The sequence below is a fragment of the Dermochelys coriacea genome, chromosome 27 (genome assembly GCF_009764565.3).
Source record: "Dermochelys coriacea isolate rDerCor1 chromosome 27, rDerCor1.pri.v4, whole genome shotgun sequence".
NCBI lineage: Eukaryota > Metazoa > Chordata > Testudines > Dermochelyidae > Dermochelys > Dermochelys coriacea.
The window spans coordinates 11778984-11801285 of record NC_050094.1 but is presented as its reverse complement, the minus strand read 5'-3'; the positions used below and the strand labels follow the sequence as shown (position 1 = coordinate 11801285).

At 49.1% G+C, this 22302-nt stretch overlaps 1 protein-coding gene across 9 annotated transcripts in view; it reads right to left on the bottom strand.

The window, feature by feature from the left end:
- The window catches only part of MLLT6 (MLLT6, PHD finger containing), a 74277-nt gene that overhangs the window by 24756 nt on the left and 27219 nt on the right, over window positions 1–22302 (bottom strand). For all 9 annotated transcript variants that reach the window (XM_038385755.2, XM_038385754.2, XM_038385756.2 and 6 more), the window contains 3 exons: window positions 13727–13825; window positions 2333–2507; window positions 370–957 (listed from right to left, as the gene is read on the bottom strand). In XM_038385755.2, coding sequence (XP_038241683.1) covers window positions 370–957; window positions 2333–2507; window positions 13727–13825 — 862 coding nt within the window. The remainder of the gene's footprint in view (window positions 1–369; window positions 958–2332; window positions 2508–13726; window positions 13826–22302) is intronic.

The window sequence follows — 22302 nt, the reverse complement described above, 5'->3', positions numbered from 1 at the left end:
TTTGGAATGGATTTGGGGCACTGGCCTGGATGGAGCAAGAGGGCTGGAAAGGAGAACTTGAACTGGATTAACACGGCTGCTACTCTGAAACCTGGATTTTTATGGACATCTGGAATGGATTCACACCAGAGCCCCTGAGAGGAGAACCTGGAGCTGGACTCCTCTGTTCACCGAGGAGGGATTCTGACAGCAGCCAATGCCTGAAATCTCAAAAGGTATTTAGGGGCCTAACTCTGACTGATTTCAATGGGGGCCAGGCACTGAAATACCTTTGCGGGCCCTGGGAGGAGAGCCTCATGCCGGCTGTACAGTGGGAAAGTAGGTTGAAGGGAGCCATGTGCCCCGGGATGGGTGCTGAGGGGAACATACCTGAGCCCAGCAGGGGGGATTCCAGGCTGAGGCTGGGCAGGGTCCCGGTGTGGCTGAAGGATCGCGATGAGTTGCCGATGCTGGAGCTGACGAGGGAGCCCCCGGAGAAGGGGGAGGAGGAGGTAGACGTGGACCCAGCCAGCTGGGTGCCCAGCACCTCCTTGTTCTTGCCCCCCTTGGGCCTGCCAGGCCCATGCTTGCTTTTCTTGCTGCCTTTGTGCTTCTTCTCCTTCAGCACCTCCCCGTCCTCGATGCTGAGGGAGGGCATGCGCTTGTGGCTGCTGCTGCTGGTGCCGCCGCCTCCCCCCGAGGGGCCGCTGACTGGGTTCGAGGCCTTGTAGTCCACAGGGGAGGCAACACGTCCCCGCTGCTGGTTCACTGCCGAGGTGGAGAAGCGCATGACAGAGCCGAAGCCTGAGAATATGACCTTCTGCTCGAAGACGTCCCCCTTCTGCCCTTCGTATAGCGGGGAGCAGTGGGAAGAGGAGGAGGAGGAGGAGACGGGCTTCCGGTACTTCTCTTCCTCCTGCTCGAGCTTGGGGAATGTCACAAAATCCTGGGAACCCTGCAGAGAGCTGCACGAGGTGCCTAGGGGGAGCAGAGAGGAATGAAGAGTAGGAGCAGCAATTCAGAACTCAAATCCTCCTGCTGCAAAAGCCCAGATGCCTGAGCTAAAGGAGGATCACCATCAGCAGTATAGGGTATAGGACACACAGTACAGCAGTCCTCTCCAGCAGAGATGTGTGCTAGCAGGCTCATTACAACAGTAAAGATCCCATTACACTCTTCTGTAGGAGTAAGGGGTTTGTCCCCAATTCCTCCCCCATCATGCAGGCACTGTCTGTGGGGAGGTGACCGCTCCTCCAGCCTAGTTTGGGATCCCTTGGGATGAAAGGCGCTAGAAGGAGGTATGGTTATTACAATGGATCTGGTGAGGTCAGAGCTGGCCTGGAGCCTCCTGAGCTTAGATCCAGATCCAAGGCTCAGGGGTGTTTGGATGCCAAGTTTTGGTTCAGGCGCACCTCAAAGTTAAGGAGGGGACACCACTGACTCAAGAGGGGAAGGGCAGGTGCTGCAAAAGGCTACCTCTGTGCAAATTTCCTTTTCCTCCTCCCTTTATTCTGACAGATGGACCTTCCTTTCCTTGTAGTGAAGACAGGCCCATTCAAAAGGGCAACTCCAGGCCACATCTGGACCTGATTATTCCCTCCTCACATGGAATTAATAATAGTAAAACTCTGGTGGGACCTCAAGGGCTTTTCAAATCAGTAATTAATGAAGTTTTCTAACTCCCCCAGAAGGTGGGTCAGTATAATTCTAGATGGGGGAAAACTGAGGCTCAGGGAGAGAGGGGGAGCAACTTGCTCAAGGTCACCTTGGGCAAAGCCAAGACTAGAGCTCAAGTGTCCTGACTCCTTTTCAGCTCCTGGCTAGATCACACTCCCTGAGTTTTCTGGCAGAGGTGGTATTTTAATGAGTGTTGGGAAGCCTAAGGATAGGGATTCTCAGTTTGTATTCAGACAACACTAGGAATAAATGTTTGTATGCTTGCCTCAAGGCCTCAATTCCTGCCCCCCCCCCCCGGCCACATTGCTCAACCTGGCTGTTCTGATGCTCAAAAGCCGGCCCATGTTCATTTCATTTACCCCAATAAAAGAAACTCCAGGGGGACAAATTGCTCCCCTGAAGCAGTGGAGCTGCATCAGGGATGAGTCTGACTCGCTGTTGCTTTTAACTCTTTAACTCGCTGTTGCTTTTAACTCTGGTAACTGGAGGACCAAGAACTCTATGAGTGTAACCGCGCTCCACACTTTATGTGCTGGACTTATACAGTTCCCTCCTGCTTTGCCTTGTGAGCGATCCTTGCTCCTTTTGCTAGCATGATGCATGATCTTCTCTCTCTCTCCCCACTCGGTCTCTGTTCTCCTTTCTCCCTGCCAACTTTACCCCCACACAGCCTTACCTGCAGGCTGGAAAGTGCTGCTGGAGGGAGCTGAGGTGAAGCTGGTGGAGCTTTTCCCGCTTCCCGTCTTTTTCCCCTTGTGGCTGGTGCCATGGCTCGAGGACTTCTTGCCTTTTACCTCTGACCGGCTGACCTCCGAGGTCTCTTTGCTACCTTCATGGTGGCCGATGGAACCCTGGCAAGCATACAGACACAGGGGCCAAGAGTCAGTCCAAATGTGCATGCAGCTGGCTCTCTCTTTACTGGTTTTCCATTTTATGTAATTTATTCCAATAAAGGAATAGTCCAAGCATAGCTCACCCCACGCAACACCAGGGAGAAGAGCAATAGTCTCACATATCAGCTGATTTGAGAGTCCTAGGGCCTGATTTTCAGAGGCGCTGGATATTTGCAGCTCCTCCTGAATTCAGCTGGACTTGTGGGGGCACAACCCCCTCTGAAAACCAGGCACTGCCCCCAAACTGGAGGCAGCCAAAGCTAGGGATCATTTGAAAATCTGGGCTTGTGTGACTTCCTCCAGGTCACATTCTGTAGGCCAAATTTAGAGGTGATGTGTAAGGTGGCAAGAGTGATTGTTATTAGTCATATAATAATAGTAACATTTTATTATTGCTATTTATTTTTTTAATCCTTGTCGTGGACCAGCACCCCCTTGTACAAACACAGAACAAAACGACAGTGTGAGAGAAGAGAGAGATGGACACAGACAGATGGGGAAGTATAAGGGAGCAATGAGACAATACTGGCCAGCATTCTCCCTGCTCTTAGCTGGACTCCCTTAACCTTGGTAAGGCTCCCTTAGACTTACAAAACCCACGCTGGTGTGTAAATGGTGCCAGGGCATCTTCCAGAGCCAAAGGGATCTATTCTACAACTCCAAGAGGCTCAGACCATCCTAAGGCCTTTTGCCTCAATCCCAGTTATAGCCACGTCTCAGAACTCAGCAGCGCTGTCTCGACGTGCCCCAGTCAGAGCAGAAATTATGAGAGCAATAAGAACCTCTGGGGCGATAATGAGCTTGTGTTGATTTGCAATTTGTGGAGCTGACCACTCAGAGCCACAGATGGGAGAGATGGAAAGGATCTATTGGGGCATTTTCTCCTTGGAGCCAATGCAGGGCTGTACCCTACTGCATGTTTGCTAATGCTTTGTCCAAGCTGCTATTAAAAATTCTCAAGCATCGGATTGCCCACCACTGTCCTTGACAGACTCTTCCACAGTCTAACAGTCCTTGCTATCGGGAAGTTTGATATTAAAAAAAGGGGATGTCCCATTAGTCCTAGCTCTGCTCCCTTGTACCCTTGTAGATAGCCTCTTCTTCCCTTCGGATGCTGGGAGACTTGTGGTCTTGCTTAGTGGAGCCACATGCATTTAGGCTGGGATATTTCAAAGGGACCTATTGAAATCCAACGGGATTTGGTCATCTAACTTCTTTACACACCTTTGAAAATTCCAGGCTCGGGGCTTTAATTTTCAGAAATGCTGAGCAAGCACCCAACTCCAGCTGGAGTCCACAGAATCAAAATCAACCCCTCAGCCCTTTCAGTCTTCCCAGTCCCTTAGTCATTTCCCACGCTCTTCTCTGAGCTGGTAGCCATAGCTTTCTTGCTATCTAGGTGCCCAGAACTGAATGCAATATTCCACATGAAGCCAGGCCTACACAGGGAGGGACCATCGCATCCCTGCTCGGTGATGTGATACCTCTGCATATCAAGTCCCATGTGGCTCATCCACCAAGCATCCATTCATGCAGCTTCCTTCATTCCCCCATTGCATTTTGTTGCTACCAAATGTCTGTTCTGCCGGGCTGGCTAACCTAGAAGATCACCTGGGAGCCTTTCCACTGTCTACTGTGGAAAATGTTTTTGCAAAGCTAAATTGGCAGGGCAGCTTTCTACGCTTCAGTGACAAACCCCAGAGAAACAGAGAGAGAGAGAGAGAGAGAACCAGAGGTGCCCATCCACGTGGAATGAAACAGAGTAGACAGATGCTAGGGAATCTGGGAGCTTGGAAGGATGGGCCAGGAAATGCAGTGGGCTGAACAAAAGGAAAGTCAGGTGGGTCGGGAACTGGATCTCTCAGGGCATCTGCAGTGGGATGTGGCGCTTTCAACCCTTCACCAGTTCAAAGGCAGCCCAGTAATGTTTGAAAGTCACTAACTGCAAGATGCTACTTCCACGGTCACTTTTCTGGCCACCGCTGCAATGTGATAGTCCCAGCCCAAAATAAAACACCTGTGACGTGACTGCAAGCTGCTTGTATTGCCCAGAGCTCGCTGAGAGGAAGATTTGAGCCAGATCTGGGCTCCACACTCCCTAACTCCAGAGGACCTCTTCTTGGAAAGGGTAACAAATAGGTCTGTGATGCAGACACATGGATGCCCGGATAAAAATCTATCCCTAGTTCCCCTGCTTGGTCTAATCACTCCACACAATGCAATGGCTGGCAGCCTAATGTGGGCCAGATGAGCTGGGAATATGAAAGACAGGAGGAAGGGAGCGGTGGAAATTGGGAAAGGAGTGGGGTGGGGGAATCTGTGTTTTCTCATCACTAACTTCTGGATGTTGAAGATTAAGCTCTCTTGATTTATGATCACAGAGGGAGCAGGAAAAACTTTCCGACCTTCCAAATCTGCTAGCTGAGGGCAGAAGGAGAGGAGGAGGGAGAGCAGAGTCTGGGAGCAATAGGATGCAGTGAGGCTGTTCAAACACCACAAGAAAAGCACACCTCAAGTCTCAAGCAACTCTACCAGGACGCTGACACATGCCCCTTGAGATAGGAGTCAGAATGGGTGCAAAACACCCCAAAAATCCATCTTTTCTGATCCTCCCACCAGGTGTTCAAGGGTACCGAGGAGCAGAGAGAGGGAGATAAACCATATCAAAGAGCCTTCTTTTTAATCTAGCAGGCCAAGAAGGGAGTGTGGGGAGTATCATGGATTAGCAGCGCAGCGGGGTGAAATTGGCGTTGGCAAACGAATCTTGGTTGCAAAATTAAACAAATAGATACAATTAACAGAGGGGTCGTGCTGGCTCAGGACACTGGCAATGGGCTACAGAGACGTTCTGCAGCGATTAAAGCCTAGCCCCCAAGGAAGTCAATGGCAAAACTCCCACTGTCTTCAGAGGGGCCAGAGTTTCCCACCAGGGCGCGGGATGGTTACTGGCAGTACTGGCAGTGTGTATGTGCAACCAACCGGTGGTCGCAGCCCAGATCAGAGCCATCCATATCACCAAAATAAACCCTCTGACCCCCGACTCTCCCCACACACATAGGAGAAGTCAGGAGACCTGGGCTCTGTTCCTGACCCAGCTGGGTGACCCTGGGAAAATCACTTCCCCACTCTGTGCCTCTGTTTCTCCTCCCCACCTTTTGTCCATTTAGACTGTGAGCTTTTTAGGGCATAGAGTGCGTACGTACAGCACCGAGCGCAACGGGGCCTCGATCTCAGCTGGGGCTACCATAATACAAATACGAACAAAGACTGAATAGACCATAGAGATTTTAATCCCCTCTCATTCATAGAGGTGGTTTGTCCTGCTCAGCACCAAGGCAGTTTAAGGGTGGGAAGACTTCCTTGTTGTTGTCCGCTCTGTACCTGTCCTGTTGCTACACAGAGGCCTTCAGGCTCCAGGGCTGTCAACTTTCCCACAGCACTAAATTCACCAGAAGGGGCGCAAGAGGGGCAAATTCCATAGGATGCATTTTGTGCGTGTGCGTCTGTCTGTGTGTTGAGTGGTGGGAGGAGCATATTGTGGAAAGACACCCCACAGTGCTGAGAACATGACAGATCCCTCGCAAAAACTCAGACGTATTTACATTTTAAAGGCCTGTTTAAAAAAACCACCAGGGAGACAGGTCTCCCAGCCCAGCCGAGTCCACGAATCTTACGAGGAATCCAATTCCGCGGGTCCGTGAGCCGGGAGATGGAAGGACCAGACCAGACTCACACACCACATACACTCCCAGAGCCACACACTACCCCCCTCGCAGCTGTACCTCTTTCCCGGCCTCCGTCCGACACTCTGCAGCGCCTGAGCTGTTCATTCATTAATTTATTTATGGGAAATCAGAAGAGCATCTCTTCGCACTCTGATTGGTGGGATGAGCTGCTAGAGGGAACCACTGACAAGGAAGCACGGGGAGGGGTGAAAAATACTTGTACAGAACTGCCTGCCTTGGATTAAACTAATACTGATGGGGGGGCGGGGAGTGTAGGAACAATGAACAATCCAGTGACAGCAGCAGCTTGTCCCCACCTAGGCCAGACAAAGGGATGCAGGGAAGCAGCCACCCAAAAGGGCCAGCAAGAACCAGTTGCCTGTTAGAGATGGAGCTTGGCCATGGGTCAAACAACCTTGCAGCGAGAGTCTTCTGCCTAAGGTACGCGAATGGAGCCTCACAGTCTTGAATGGATTTATCCTCACAACGCCCCAGGGAGGTAGGGCCGTGCTGTTCTACCCATTTTACAGATGGAAAATGGAGGCACAGAGAGACTGAAGGCCCAGACTCTAAAATTTGGGCTCTGCAACACCTAACTGATTTAGGAGCCTATGTCGCATTTTCAAAGCGATTTAGGGGGACACTCAAGAGCCAGAATCCCATTGACAGTTGATAGGATTTAAGCTCCCAAGTGCCTTTTGAAAATGAGACCTAGGCTCCTAAATCAGTTAGGCAGTGCAATGCTGAGCACAGCAAGACTTAAATGCCTTTAAAAATCAGGGCCTAAGTGACTCAGCCAGGGTCGCACAGGGAGTTGTTGGTAGAGCAGGCAAAATCCACCCCCCATTTTCTAAATCCTAAACGAATCCCCAAACCACTGCCCCATCCCTCTTCTCCTTAGAAGAGCTCTAATGTGGCTGCTTAATAATAACAGCTGGGAGTGTCCCTCAATGCTCTACTCCCAACTTCCAGTGGGACCTGGGCACTTAGCTCATTCAGGCTCCTTTGGAAAACCTCAGGTCATAATACGTTGCATTTCTGGAGCAGCTTCCCTCTGAGACTCTCAAAGGTCCTTGCAGCCATCAATGAAGGACGCCAGCTAAGGACACAGGTCAACTCAGCATTGTTACCTCTGTCCTCGGGAGGGGAAAACTGAGCAACGGAGTTCAGGGCCCGCTCTGATCCTGTTGATGCTCATGGCAAAACTCCCACTGGCTATTTCTACCCTGTCTAGGTTCTTGTACCACACTCCTCACCGTACTAGCTAAGCACCTTCTGGCATGTAGTCGTGTTGCTTAGTGCAGAGGTTCTCAACCTTTTTCTTTCTGAGGCCCCTCCAACATGCTATAAAAACTCCATGGCCCACCTGGGCCACAATAATTGGTTTTCTGCATATAAAAGTCAGTGCTGGCGTTAGGGGGTAGCAAGCAGGGCACTTGCCCAGGCCCCATGCCACAGGGTCCCCCCTCGAAGCTACATTGCTCAGCTTCAATGTCAGCCCCGGATGGTGGGGCTCAGGGTCCCGGGCTTCAGCCCCATGAAGTGGGGCTTCGGCTTTCTGCCCTGGACTCCAGCGAGTCTAATGCTGGCCCTGCTTGGCAGACCTCCTGAAATCTGCTCATGGCCTCCCAGGGGGCCACGGACCCCTGGTTGAGAACCACTGGCTTAGTGCACAACTGGAAGGCACTCAGATACTGTGGTGCAGCACGGTACAAGAATAGACTTCAGGATCAGGCTCAAAGTGACGTGTACCGGGACCCCAAATTTCTCCCGATGGGCTGGGCATCATGTTTGCTGGGGTCTCTCCCCCCATCCCATTTCATTTTATTTACACAGACATTACAGATGTTTCGGGGGGGGGCCCAGAGCTCAGTCTCCTGGTACAATTGTCCCCCCTTTGTCACCCTCTCGTCAGCCCTGCTCTAGGTTTCAGAGAAGAACCCACGTCTCCTGACTTCAAGCCGTGTGCTTTTACCACCGGCCCATGCTTCAGACCGAGGAAGGGTGAGAGGGTCCTTACTGCAGGCTTCCAAGTGCTTAATTAAGGCTTGCTCTGATATCCAGGAGATAGAAGGGGGACCATGAGCCTTTCTCCCTACCCCCACTGCCCCTCACGCAGTCGCAGGGATCGCAAATCAAGATGAAACAGGCCTGGGGCAAAATTTCCCAGAGCTCTTCCAGGATGGGGCTCTGGCTCATGACAGACTCAGGCCTGCTGGTGTACAGCAAGGCTCAGACGACACTGGGAAACCAGAAAGCTGTTCTGCCTCCCAGATGGAAATGTCCAATCAGATGCTTCCCCCTCCCCAACTCCCCTTCCCAGGACTGACCTAGAAGGGTGGGTGAGGGGAGGCCTTGGCATGGATGGCTTGCTTGGATTGCAGAATCCAGAGCAAGCCGGCCTTGCCTGCCAGATGTTGCAGCCCGAAGCATGTGCGAGTGCGTGTCAACAAGTGATCAGGATGTCTGCAGCTGGTGGGAGAAAGCAGCTGGGGCAGCCAGGAATGGCGGCAGATTTATTGCAAGTGCACTAGGCATGGCCAGGATGGCTCCCCAGGGCCTTTTGCGGGCGGAGAGGAGGGACATGGCCACCGTTGTGTACTGTGCTTGGATACCTGGGACCAAAATGGCCAGGCATCTGCTGCAAGATGAGTTTCTGGTCGCACAAACCTCGCAACCTGCTCCCAAACATGCCATCCCCATGCCTGGATCCTCCCCACCACAATGTCCCCTCCCCTAGCAACCCAGCTTCTCTCAGCACCCTGTACGCCATCCCAGGAACACACCTGGGATCAGCTACCTATGGAACTGACATGGCCCTCCTTAGTGAGCCTCTCACGCTCTTTATCCTAGTTATCCTCACTGGGAGGTAGGCCAGTGCTGTTTCCCCTGTTCTGACACATGGGACACAAAGGTACAGAGCAACTAAGGGTATGTCTACGCTGCAGTTAACCCCCTGCAGCTGGCCTGGGTCAGTTGAGTTGGGCTGTGGGGGCTGTTTAATTGCAGTGTAGACAAATGCTCAAGGTCAGGATTTCAAAGGTATTTAGGGCCCAGATCCTTAAAAGGTATTTAGGCTCCTAACTTCCACTGGAACCAATGGGAGTCAGGAGCCTGATACCTTTGAGGATCCGGGCCGAAGTGCAGGTAGACACTGGATTTTCAGGCTGCCTCTAGAAGTCAGGAGCCCAACTCTGATCAATTTTAATGGGGATCTAGTTCTAGGTGACTTGCCCAAGGTCATACAAGGCATCCCTGGGCAGAGTCAGGAACTGAACATGGGTCTCCCGAGTCCCAAACTTAGATGCTACATGGTGGCTTCTCTATCCACTCCCCAGGCTGCCCCCCTGCACCTCCACTCCCTGCTGCAAGAGGCATCAGGTGGTAATGGGTTGACTCTCCAAGGGAAGAGGTGGCAGCAAAGGAGAGGGTCAAACCTGCTTTTGGTCTCCTCACTCACTCCCACCATCCGCTCCTCCTGCTCCCAGTGCAGGCTGGTGCGAACCGGTGGCTAAAGTTTCTGGGACAGACAGATGGAGGCTTTATGAGTTAGAAAGTGTTTGCTCCTCATGCTCCTTATCTCTGGCACCTAAATATCGGCCTGAGTTAACAATTCCCGGCCCCCTTCTGCTCCCCTCCCCCCAAACTTGTGCACTCATTAAAAATGCTGACAAGCTTTGACCCTGCCTGTCTGCATATGGGGACAGAAGCACAAATCCCATTGGAGATGCGGCTGCCGTGGCAACCATGCTACCAACTCCCTCTCCTGGCCAAAGTAAAAGAGATTAACTGGCAGCCTCTACCCTGGGTCGGATGCCAAAGGCTGCCTGTGCCCCTTCCATGCACGGGGTGCCGGGAGAGAGGGAGGATGCTGCTGCCCCTGGAAGGTTTCAGATGCCTGGACGCAGACATCTGGCCTTCTTGAATTCAGGCCTGCCCGGGGCTAGAAGGGCAGCTTCTCCCCACATTGTTCTCCATTAGTCTAGTGACTTTCCCTGGATCACACAGAAGGGCCTAGTTCTTTCAGACCTTGCAGCCTTTTCGCGGGTCCCTAAGAAACCCTCTGATTGGCACACAAGGTTCCACGGTCCCGTCAAACTCTTGGCTTCGCTGATGAGGCTGCCATGGAGAGGCCCATGTGCAGCGGCAGTGAAGAAACCCACCCAGCTCGCAACTTGGTCTGGATTCAAACTGGCAGCCAAGAGGCAAAGGGCTCCCTGTTGCCAACGCCCTGAGTCGTCCAGCTCGGTTACAGCTGAGCCAGCCACGCTGCTTCCTGCTTTATACCAGAGCCCGCTCTCCCCCGTTAGCCCTCTTCACCGCTGCTGGACAGCATGCGGGCTCCAGCGCTGGGCTGCATGCCCCCAGAGCCACTGGAATCCTTGGAATGTGGTGGGCGACCCCCAGCTGCAGGGATAAAAGCCTGAATCCAGGAGGATGGCTAGGTCAGAGGCTGCAGGAGAGGCTGCTCTGGCCCCATCAGGGAGACTCTTACAAGATCTGGTTTGTCTGCCAGGTGGCAGGCATGTTTTAGGGCTGCAGGGAGGGAGGAAGAAGTGAGCTCCACTGTCCTGGGTAGACTTGGCTGGGGTTTGAAGATCACTGCCTCTTCCTCTGGTTCTACGCCATGGTCACAAAGCATCTCAAGGGAGGCAATACCACTGTTGATATCAAAGTAGTGCTTAGAGGCTCAACTGAGATCAGGGCCCCATTGTGCTAGACACTGACAGACATGTCATCAGGGAAAGTCCCTGCCCTAAAGGATTTACAACCTAAACAGGCAAGAGTGAGGGCAGTAGGAAGGGAAACTGAGGCACAGAGAGGGGGAAAATGACTTGCCCAAGGTCACCCAGCAGGTCACTGTCAGCATCAGGAATAGAACCCCGCTCTCCTGATGCTTCATCCCATGCTCTAACCACTAGCCTGCCCTGCCTCTCTCACTGTAAATCTAAATGTGATGACAAAGCTCTAACAACTAGTCCGTCCACAAATACTTTTTATTTTGCCACCCACCCCCACAGATTTGAGCACTTAACTTTGTCCCAGACAAAGTTCAGTTGGGGTAATTCCACCAATCTCCACCAATCAAAGATGCATGTTGGGAGCTTGGTCCCTATCTCTCAGAGATCCCTTGGTGAGTCATTTCTATTATCCCGCAACACATTGCAAAAATTTCTCAAAAGGCACTGCGCAGGATGGTGGCCCGAGGGACACTGGGATTCCTACCCATGGTGCACTGCACTTTGCATCAACACAAGTATGTGCAGTGCTGATGCAAGCAGCCAAATATGCATGCACACGAGTGATATACTAACTCTGGTGGTTGTACAGCGTCGTAACTTGCACCGATCAAAGTTTGTAGTGTAGACATGGCCTAAAGCCCTGACTCTACTGGTGTTATTTTTGCATTACACCAGCGCACACTCCATGTAGATGCACAGCACTGGTGCAAGATGGAGCTTGCCCCAGTGTCATGTGTCTACGTTGGGGGTTTCCAGCTGTGTAATTGCACTAGTGTCGTCATACTGGTCCCAATATCTATCCCGCACCCCTCTGCAGTTTCAAACAGATTTTCCACTTCAAGTCCTGAACTGTTGTGCAATGCTGCAGTGTGCTGTTAAACGGTTGCTGCGTTCCACCCCAGAAGTGGGTGCGTTTCAGTAGCAGAAAGCTTGTGCAACGCTTTAGGATCTGTGCACAGAAGGCACTATGGGAATGCCACCCGTTATGAAAATTAATAATAACACCCTGTAGAAAGACTATGGCCATGTCACTCCGCAACGGCCAGCGTAATCAGGATCACCTGAATTTCAGCTTACAAAGTGCTGAAAGGTCCCTGTGTAAACCGAGTTAGGCCCTTCCCCCCATTCATACAAAGGTCTGGCAGGGCCTGGGAGGAGATAGTGGGTAATTGTCTAAGAGGCACTCTAGCTAGTTAGGAGCCAGGTTTTGAATTTCGACATGAGCTTGGAAATAATCTTCTTAGAACATCAGTCCCCGGCAGCTCTGCTAACTGGGGGAATCTGCCACTCAGGAGAGCAAGTCTCACTGCACTAACACTGGGCTGGGAAGAGTGCAAATAAGTGGAGTGAGGGATTCTGTGCCCAGCTCAGCTGGTGCCCCTCAATCATGCCCAGTAGTGCCCACTAGCCCCTGGCCCCTCTACTCTGCTGCTGCACATCAGTTCTGATCTGTTTCCCCCCTGCTGTTCCAGCCCTGGGCCTCATGCACAACTTGGATAATTCCCTTCAATCCTGACCTGAAAAACGCCCCCTGCTATTCCAGTTCTGGGCCTCTCACACAGCTCTGATCTCTCATCTCTGTCCTGCCCTGCTGTTATCCCGGCCCTGGGCCCCCTCACAGAGTGTTACTTGTGTGTAGGTGCCATTAGCGCAGGGTATACCGTACGGCCATGCAACCCCCTTTAAATAGTCTTCCTGAGGCGGGCTGGTGGGCTGTGTTTTCTATGGGTTCTAGCCAGAGCCTGGCTCTGCTCCCACCAGTGGCCTTACCTCCAGTTACTTTGGCATTATTGAGAGGAGAATCAGGCCCTGGGAGTCAGGATGTCTGGGTTCTAGTTCTTGGGCTTCAACGGATTCCCGTGTGACCCTGGGGCAAAACACATCACCACTCTGGCCCTGACTCTGCTCTGACCAAGCTCCACCACTACTTTGCCACTTATTCAGGGGTTTGGCCCCTGGCACAAATTACAGCAGCCTCGGGGCTGTTCTAATTTACACTCAGCTGCAACAGCCCCCTATGGGGTGCTGCATGCGCCTGGCATGCCCCCAGCATGCCCCCAACACTGGGACTGGTGTAGAGCCAGTGTAGACAGTTCTGCACCATCCATGGAAGCCCCTATAGTAGGGGTACACCACAACAGGGAGCTCTGATGTCTTTCATGAAGGGATTTTAGGGCAGTAGGGACTCAGCCCCTCTGTGCCCCAGTTTCCCCAGAAATTAAGGAAATACAGTAACTACCTGTCTGCCCTGCTGGTGTGCTTTGAGGCTTGGATGGAAAGGCTTAGAGAAGGGCAAAGTGCCAGGACCTTGGTCTCCAGTTGTCCCTTCTTACCCTGAAATGGAGGTACCTGGGCTGCCCATCTGCCGGAGCTATTTACAGCACGGCTGCAGAGAGGGCAACACATGGATGTTTCATCTATTGTACCGGAGCTTTAAACCTGAACATCTGCTGCCGAGCAAGCTAGGACCTGCCGCTCAGCCACTGGGGAGTTCAGCCCGTTGATCGGGTCCTCCGTGCCGACAGAAAGCGAGAGACAGCCTCAGTGTGAAATACCCAAGGTAGTGGTTGTGGGGGAGCGAATAAGGGCAGAAGAAGGAAGAATGTGAGAAACCAGGAATCAAAATAAAGGGATAAAGCCTCTCGCCCATTGCTTCCCAAGGAAGATGGCAGAGATAGGCCTGCCCACTGGCACCTCATGAATCTGGTACCTTCTCAGCAGGGACGGGCACAGAGGACGGGGCGAGGCTGGTGGGAGACTCCGGATGTTTTTTGTGCTTCTGTTTAGGTCTTTCCTTGTCCTTCCGACTCTGCAAAGGAAATGAGAAAGTGCTGAAAGGATGAGTTTTCTGTTGGGGTAGGAACAGATTGCAAAGGGAAAAAAGAGGAGGAGGTTTGTGCTGGGGTGGATTTACAGCCATCCATTTATATTCCTCTCTTCTACTCCTCTCATCCACACCAGCCCTGCCTCCTCACACCCACTTCTGGGAGTGTCCCAGTACCACTCTTCCCCCCCCACCCCGCTGCAGCCCACATCTGGCAGACAGAAAATCCACAGGATCCCCTAATCAGTTTCTGGTAAGATGATATAGGAAAGGGTTTAACACACCCTGGCTGATTTCAAGAAACTTAAGCCCTCCTCCTCTTCTCCCACAGGGGCTCTGTGCCCCATTGCTTCAGCCCTCAAACAGTTCTCTGTACGAAGACACACATGGTTAATGGGCTCAGCAGGCCGAGGGGGTGACTCAGGTGGCAAAGCTCATGATCCAAAGAGATGACAAAGGGGGTGGGGTATGATAGAGGTCTATAAAATCATGACTGGGGTGAAGAAAGCGAATAAGGAAGTGTTATTTACCCATTCACATAACACATGAATCAGGAGTCATCCAGTGAAATTAAGAGACAGTAGGTTTAAAACAAACAACAGAAAGTACTTCTTCATGCAACACACAGACAGCCTGTGGAACTCATTGCCAGGGGATGTTGTGAAGGCCAAAAGTATAACTGGGTTCAGAAAAGAATTAGATCAGTTCATGAAGGATAGGTCCATCACTGGCTATTAGCCGAGGTGGGCAGGGACACAACCTCATGCTCCGGGCATCCCTAAGCCTGACAGCCAGATGCTGGGACTGGACAACAGGGGATGGATCGCTTGATAACTTCCCAGTTTTGTCATTCCCTTTGAAGCATCTGGCATTGGCCACTGTCGGAAGACAGGACACTGGGCTAGATGGACCTTTGGTCTGACCCAGTATGGCCATTCCTATGTGCTAATATTCCCCCAGTCTGCTTGGGAGGCAGTAAGGGGTTGGTTTGGGCCCCTCTATCAATGACAGCTGGATTATTAGGGCAAAATCCATCCTGGTTTCCATCCCTTAAAGTCCCAGTGAAATCAGTGGGATTGTACAGGCTGCAAACCAAGCAAGGATTATGGCCCGAGAGGTGCTGAGCCCTTGTGGCTACCACAGTCTTCCATAGGAATAAGCTCTTCTTAGGCATTGATCCTGGCAGGTTCAGGGTGCCCTCAGCCTCGGTATCTATGGATTGTGGGTGCTCAGCACTCTGTAGGAGGCACCAGCATCATGAGGAGTAATCACACTTGTTCTGGAGCAGTTTTGCCATTGGTTTCAATGGCAGCCGGACGGGGTCCTTGGCTTGGTAAAGGAAGAGAGAGGCAAGATAAAATAACAAGTGCTATACAGAGAAGATCAACTGAGCGTCCCTGTTGAGCCTGTACAAGAGGACACAACCACTTTATTAGCATTATTATTTATTAGGGTAATGCTTAGTGACCCCAACTGAGATCAAGGCCCTACTGTGTAAGATGCTGTACATACACATAGTAAGAAACAGTCTCTTCCCCAGAGAGCTTATAGCCAAGGCAGACAAAGGGTGGGAGGAAAACTGAGGCAGAGAGAGGGGTAGTGACTAGCTCAAGGTTCCACAGCAGGTCAGTGGCAAAACCAGGACTAGGACCCAGGTCTCCTAACCCCACTTCAGTGCCTCATACACTAAACACACTGCCTCTCTCTATCACCTGGAGATGGTACCATTGACTTCACAGCGGTTTTGCCATTAACTGGCCTTCTGTAGGTAGGCTTGAGACACACAGTGATGATGGTTAGTTTTCATCCTTTTTTCGTCAACCTGATTTGTTTGCACTAGCAGGGGGTTTAAAAAAACAACCACCCTCAAATCCTGATTATAAAAGATTCAAAACTGAATGGGCCCGATTCTCCACTCAGACATCCATGCAAACTTGAGCAAGGTGGCTATAAAACACCAGCTTATCAGAATTCTCCACTTGCTCACACCAGGGGCAGGCACCCGTTTACACCTTTGTTGCACAGGTACAAAGGATGACACAAAGTCCCTGCTGTAGAAAGAACTTCCAGGGGAGATTAGGCAAATCCAGTGTCTAGGGGTATGACTCCATGGTGGGGTAATGCACTGTACGGGGGTGCGATTTCTAAATCACACTACTGTGTTGTGCACTAATTGGTCCATATAGACCCTGCTGGTGTGCACTAAAAGTTCCCTAATGCGCTTTACCATAGTACAGTTGCAAACAGTGGTACATTAAATCGCACCAGCAGGGTCTACATGGACCAAATAACGTGCAACACATTAGTGTGGTTTAGAAATCACCCGCCCCCATAGAGTGCATTACCATACCATGTAGACAAGCCCCGACTCTCTTTAGGAAACTCTACAATACCTTCCTCTTTGAAAAAGTCTTTCCACTCTGGCATGAATGATACAACCTCAGGAATCTCTTCTATCCAACACCTCTACCCAAAAATCCACCACGAAACAAATGAGACTCCTCAAAAAACCCTACCCCAAGCAGCTTCTACCTCAAAAAAGGAGACATGACAAACACTTCCTAAAGTCGATTAGGGACTTCACTGTTGCTAATGATTTTACACCACAGGTGCTCATATCCTACAGGGATGGATGGCTGTATAAAATAGATAGACAGACAGACAGACACAAAGCAGGGGACACTTAAGCCCTGTGATTCCAGGAGCCCAGATTTATAACGGATTTGAAAACAATATCATCTTATTAGAGGATAATGTTTCATAATAAATTGAGCTGGTTGGAAAACTTTAGATGGAACTATAGTCTTGGATTATGCAATTCAGTCAAAATTGAAATGCTTTGCAAAATCAGATCAGCTTTGCTAGAATTTCATTTTGCAAATACACTGGGGGGAAAAGTTCTGATAATGTCAATATGTCTTGTTTTGACATTTTCCAAACAAAACGTTTCATTTATTTGTTATGAAACAACTTTTTGTTTTGAATTTTTTTAAGTGTATGATTATAATATAAATAGGCTTTTGACTTTTGGCTTTAACCGATAAACACTGATAAAACACCCCTGATTAAAAAAATATAAAAGAATTTGGTGGTTATCCAACAAACATTGCAAAAACACTGGAAGTGGTTACTTGTCTCTAAGGGCTTGTCTACACAGAGCATTAACAAAGACCGTGGGGGTGTTATTTCTAAAGCGTACTAACATGTTGCAGATTAATTGATCCGTGTGTAGACCCTGCTGGTGTGCACTAAAGGTTCCCTAGTGCACTTTAACATATTGTTGTATGAAACAGTACTAAAGTAAAGTGCACTAGCGAATGTTAAAAGAGATGACTCATTACTGTATATACTACTGTAATGAGTAATGTATATAATACTGCAGTATATACACAGAAAAAGCACCGAAAACCCTTGATTTGTGGACATCTACATAAAACGCAAAAACAGCTCAAAATACCCCCCAAAATGAAATTAATAACCCACCCCAAACAGATGCCCTAAATACAATAAAACATAAAAAAAAAGTTGAAATTGAAATGAAACATTTTCATTGACCTCAAACAAACAAACAAACAAAAAATCTGAATTTTCCTTTGTGGAGAATTTCAAAATTTTCATTTTTTGCTCCAATTTGGAAAAAAGCCAATTTTTGAAAATTCAAAATATTTTGTGAAACAGAACTGCCATCCTCCGCATAGCTCTATTAATTATAATAATTTATTACAGATCGCTACAGATATAAAGCTGACAGCTGAAAAGGGTAATGCCACCATAGGCTACTGTCCTTCTCCCATGATAAATTGTTGTTGCTTGGGGAACTCACTGCTATAGGAAATTGAGGCCAAGAACTTAGCAAAATACAAAGAGAGATTGAACACTTATACAGATAGCAAGAATATCCAGAGTTATAATCGTTAAGGCTAGCATACATTTTGGAAGGGATATTAAACTTCATGCTTAAGCAAATCTATAACTACTACAGTGGAGGATGAGACCTAATGTAGGGGGCAGATGAGCCCACATCTGCTACTGCAGGGTTCTTACACCTTCCTCTGAAGCATCTGGTGCAGGACATTGTCAGAGACAGGATACTGGGCTAGCTGGACCTTGGGTCTGATCCAATCTGGCAACTGCCAACATTTAGGCCTGAAAGGAGCTTCATGTGTGGGGACCCCTGTGCTGCACAGAACTCAATGCAGGATCAGAGGTCTAGGGCTTAAAGTTGAAAGTGATCCATAAAGACCCTTGGATGGAAGATGCTTCTGTGTTTGCACAGTGACAAGTGGAGTGGGATCCTGCTCTTTGACTGGGATTTCCTATGTGCTACAGTAATACAAATAATAATGACTGAGAATTACTTATTATTACTTGGTATTATTATTTAAAAGGCAGCAAGATTTAAATATTTAAAGCAACACATTTTTTAATGAAAATAAATGTGACATATAATTAACCCTGGAGAACTTACTGCTGCAGGATATTGAGGCAAATAACTTAGCGAGAGAAATGAATGCTTACAAGGTGCCATGAAGATGAAGAGGGTTGTCTGTGGAAGTACCAAGCACTAGGAATAATATTATTTTTAAAGGATGAGATTGCTGGAAGGGTAGAGGGTCTCCTGTTCCCATAACTTCTGATTTTCTAGGCTTCCCATTCTTAAAACCTCCCATGCCAGGAGTAAAGCTACTCTAAAGAGCAAGGTTCTGATCCTGTGGATTGCTGAGACTTCCTAGGAGCTGCTGCGTACCTCAACCTCCTGAGCCTTGGAGACATTTGTTAGCTTGCAGGATCAGGCCTGCAAAAGAACCGTCTCCAGCAGTTTTCAGAGTAGCAGCCGTGTTAGTCTGTATTCGCAAAAAGAAAAGGAGTACTTGTGGCACAGCTCATAGCTCTCTGCTCTTTCTGTCATGTATTGATCTTGGTAGAGGGCGATAATTATTTCTTTTGTGTTGAGTGTTGTGTGTGATGAATGCCCTGGGGCCAGATTCATCCTTGGTGCAACTCTGTTGAGGAAGCAGTTAAAAAAGGAAGGCATGAAATTGCATCTGCCATAAAAGCTCATAAACAGAATACTTATTCCAGAACAAAGAGACTTTTTATTCACAGAGTGTCCACAGGGGGAGCAATTCCAGAATAGCTATGCAGGTCAATTCCCCCTGTTCTCCAACCTGAACCCCTGGTTGCCTTTTGGATGTGTGAGTCACATGGGACACTTGCAAGCTGGTCATCCAAAAATGGAGCTACCCAAAGAGAGTGGTGCTGTAGAAATGTGGGCCTATGTGTCTTTCCCAAGGCTAGATAATGAGTCAGCAGCAGAGCCAGGGCTATTAGTATTTGTCACTTATGAGTCACAAACAAGATCAGGGCTCCACTGAGCGAGGCACAGTATAGTGAGAGACCATCACTGCCCCAGTACTCTGACAATCTCAACAAAGGAAGCATCCACACTCCTATTTTAATGGTGGAGAACTGAGACCCTGGGAGATCAAGTGCCAGATTTGAAAAGGTATTTAGGAGGCTAAAGATGCAGGTAGGCACCTAGTGAGAGTTTCAAAAGCACCTAAGTGAGTTAGGTGCCTCATCCCATTGATTTTCAATGGGAGTTAGGTGCCTAACCTGCTTAGGCACATTTGTCAGTCCACTAGGCACCGAAACCCCTTTGTAAATCTGGCCCTAAGTGATTTACCATAGATCAGACCGGGAGTCAGCAGCAGATCCAGAAACTGAATCCAATTCTCCTGAGCACCAGGACAGTGGCTCAACCACAAGATCATCCTTCCTTCCAGCAAACCAGTGGCTTCTGGCTCCTAGCCATGAGTTCAATCCACTTGACCACAGTCTCTCTTCACACAGGCTTGGCTGTAACCAACCATAACATCTGTTCCTCTCTCTCTCTCTCCCCATCCATCCCATACTTGTCACCTTATTACCTAAACTGTCTTCCTTTTCCCCTCATCTCAACCAACTGGCGGGTCTGATGTGATAACTCCCCAGCAAATTTGCTATGGAGCCCAAACCGAACAGCTCCAACCCTGAGCAGCAGCTGGACAGGGGTACTTTGGACACAACTTCTAGGAAAGTCTTTGGAAGATGAAAACTTTGTAGAAAATAAACTACCGGGGAGAAGAGACGGTAAAGGCATTGCTCATTCCATCTCGGCAGCCCTGAGGTCAGGGAAGGAGGCCCATCATGAGCAGAGAAGAAAGCAGAGTTGTAACAGCAGCAGAGATGCAGTAGAAGAAGGAAAATTGGCACGGTTGCCTCTCTTCCTCCACCCCCCGCCCCAATGCCAGGCATGCCCACCACAGAAGTCAAGAAGATGGAAGGAAGAGGAGATAGGATTTCACACATGAAGCACAAAAGTGCCTTAGCAACGGGGCATTTAGAGCTAAAAAAGACTTGATGACACCATGGTCCTTCCCGTAGGTATCACAGAAAGAGGCAGCTCTGATGCTGGAAATGTCCTTAGCTTCCCCCCATATCCTTTTCATGAAAAAGGTGGGTTCAGCTGGGCTGCCCACATGAGAAGAGTGCACCTCTCCCCAAACAAATGTGTCATGTTAAAAACAACAACAGTCATCCATTAAGTCACATGGAGTTGGAATACTGTGCCTGGCAACGCCACTGGGTATTTGTGGTGATCCAGGGACTACCTTGCACTTTACAAACACCTTGGACAACGTTTTGACGCCTGAGTGCAGTGCTGCCAACTCTCCAGTTGTGCTTAAAGCACCAGCTCCTGGAAGCAAGGGATTATGTGAGAATCTCAGCTTTCACTCAAAAACAAACAAACATTTCCACCTCTCATGATTACCAAAAAACACTTGCCAATGTGACCCTTAAAGACTCAAAAACCAGAAGGCAAATTAAAAAAAAATCTATTATATTAAAATCTTATGGTTTTTAGCCAATCTCTTGATTTTTCAATACCTGATTCATGTTTTTTGAGTGCTCTGGGCTGGTAATATTGCAAACATTAATTAATCAATTAAGCCTCACAAACATCCCTGTAGGATACACAGATGTTACACTCACTTTACAGATTGGAAAACTGAGGCACAGGGAGGTTAACTGACTTGCCCAAAGTCATGTTGTGCATCAGTGGCAGAGCTAGGATTGGAATGAAAGGGTTGTGATTCCTAGTCCGTTTCTCTAAAAAGAAAAATAAGCACTCATTTAGTGGCTTACGGAAGACACTTTCAATGTGCTTGACAAGGGTGGTTCAGTGTCTATATCCCCATTTTACACAAGGGGAAACTGAGGCAAAGAGCAGTGAAGTGACTTTGCCATAGGTCTCACTCAGTGGAAGTTAGGTAAAGAACCTAGGCATCCTGACTCCCAGTCTCCAGCACTCACCTCCACACACCACTCATGACATCCACAGAAAATTAAGCTAATGTCGGTCAGGAGGTGGGACGTTGCGGTGCAGCATTACAATGTGGCGATGCAAATGCTGCATGAGACAGCATTGTAATGATTTTATCCCATAGGTCATGGCAAGAAGGGCACAAGCCACAGCTAACATAGTAGCAGTTGTGACAGATCTCAGAACTTCCTGCTCCAAAACCACAGGTCTCTGCTATTTGAAGTCCTGGAGAATCTCCTTTAGTTGTCAGCACTATAGAGGTTACGACAAATAACTGAGCAGTGCATCTGGTTGCATCTAGGAACGTGTATATATATATATATATATATATATATATATATATATATATGCACATGCACATCGCAAGCACTTAGCACCCACAACTGGGATCAGATTTGCCCACTGTTCCTCAGACGTTCTTGTCAACTGCTGGAAATGGCCCACCTTGATTATCACTACAAAAGGTTTTCTTCCCCCCCCCGCCCCCGCTCTCCTGCTCACAATAGCTCATCTTCAGTGATCACTCTCCTTACAGTGTGTATGGTAACACCCATTGTTTCATGTTCTCTGTGTATATAAATCTCCCCACTGTATTTTCCACTGAATACATCCGATGAAGTGAGCTGTAGCTCACGAAAGCTTATACTCAAATAAATTTGTTAGTTTCTAAGGTGCCACAAGTACTCCTTTTCTTTTTGCAAATACAGACTAACAAGACTGCTGCTCTGAAACCTGTCATCTCCAATTTAGGCACCTAAGATAAGTAGCCTGCTTTTCCAAAGAGCTCAGCACACTGGGTGCTCGGCTCTTTTGAAAAGGTAGCCCCAAGTGCAGGTGCTGAGCAGTTGGGAATCTGGCTCTGAACTCTGGAACATCTGCTCTGCAGAGGCCAGACTTTGAACCCTGCTTAAACTTACCCAGCAGCTACTTCCTGCATTCAGACCAGAGTGCTGCAAGGAGTCTAGAAGTTGAATTGCAGTTGTACTCCAAGCCAACACAAAGAGCTCCAGGCCATGCCCACAGCCACCTCCTTCTCCTCCTCTGCTCAGTTAGGAAACACTTCTTCTTTTCAGGCTTCTCCAGGTCACTCACTTAC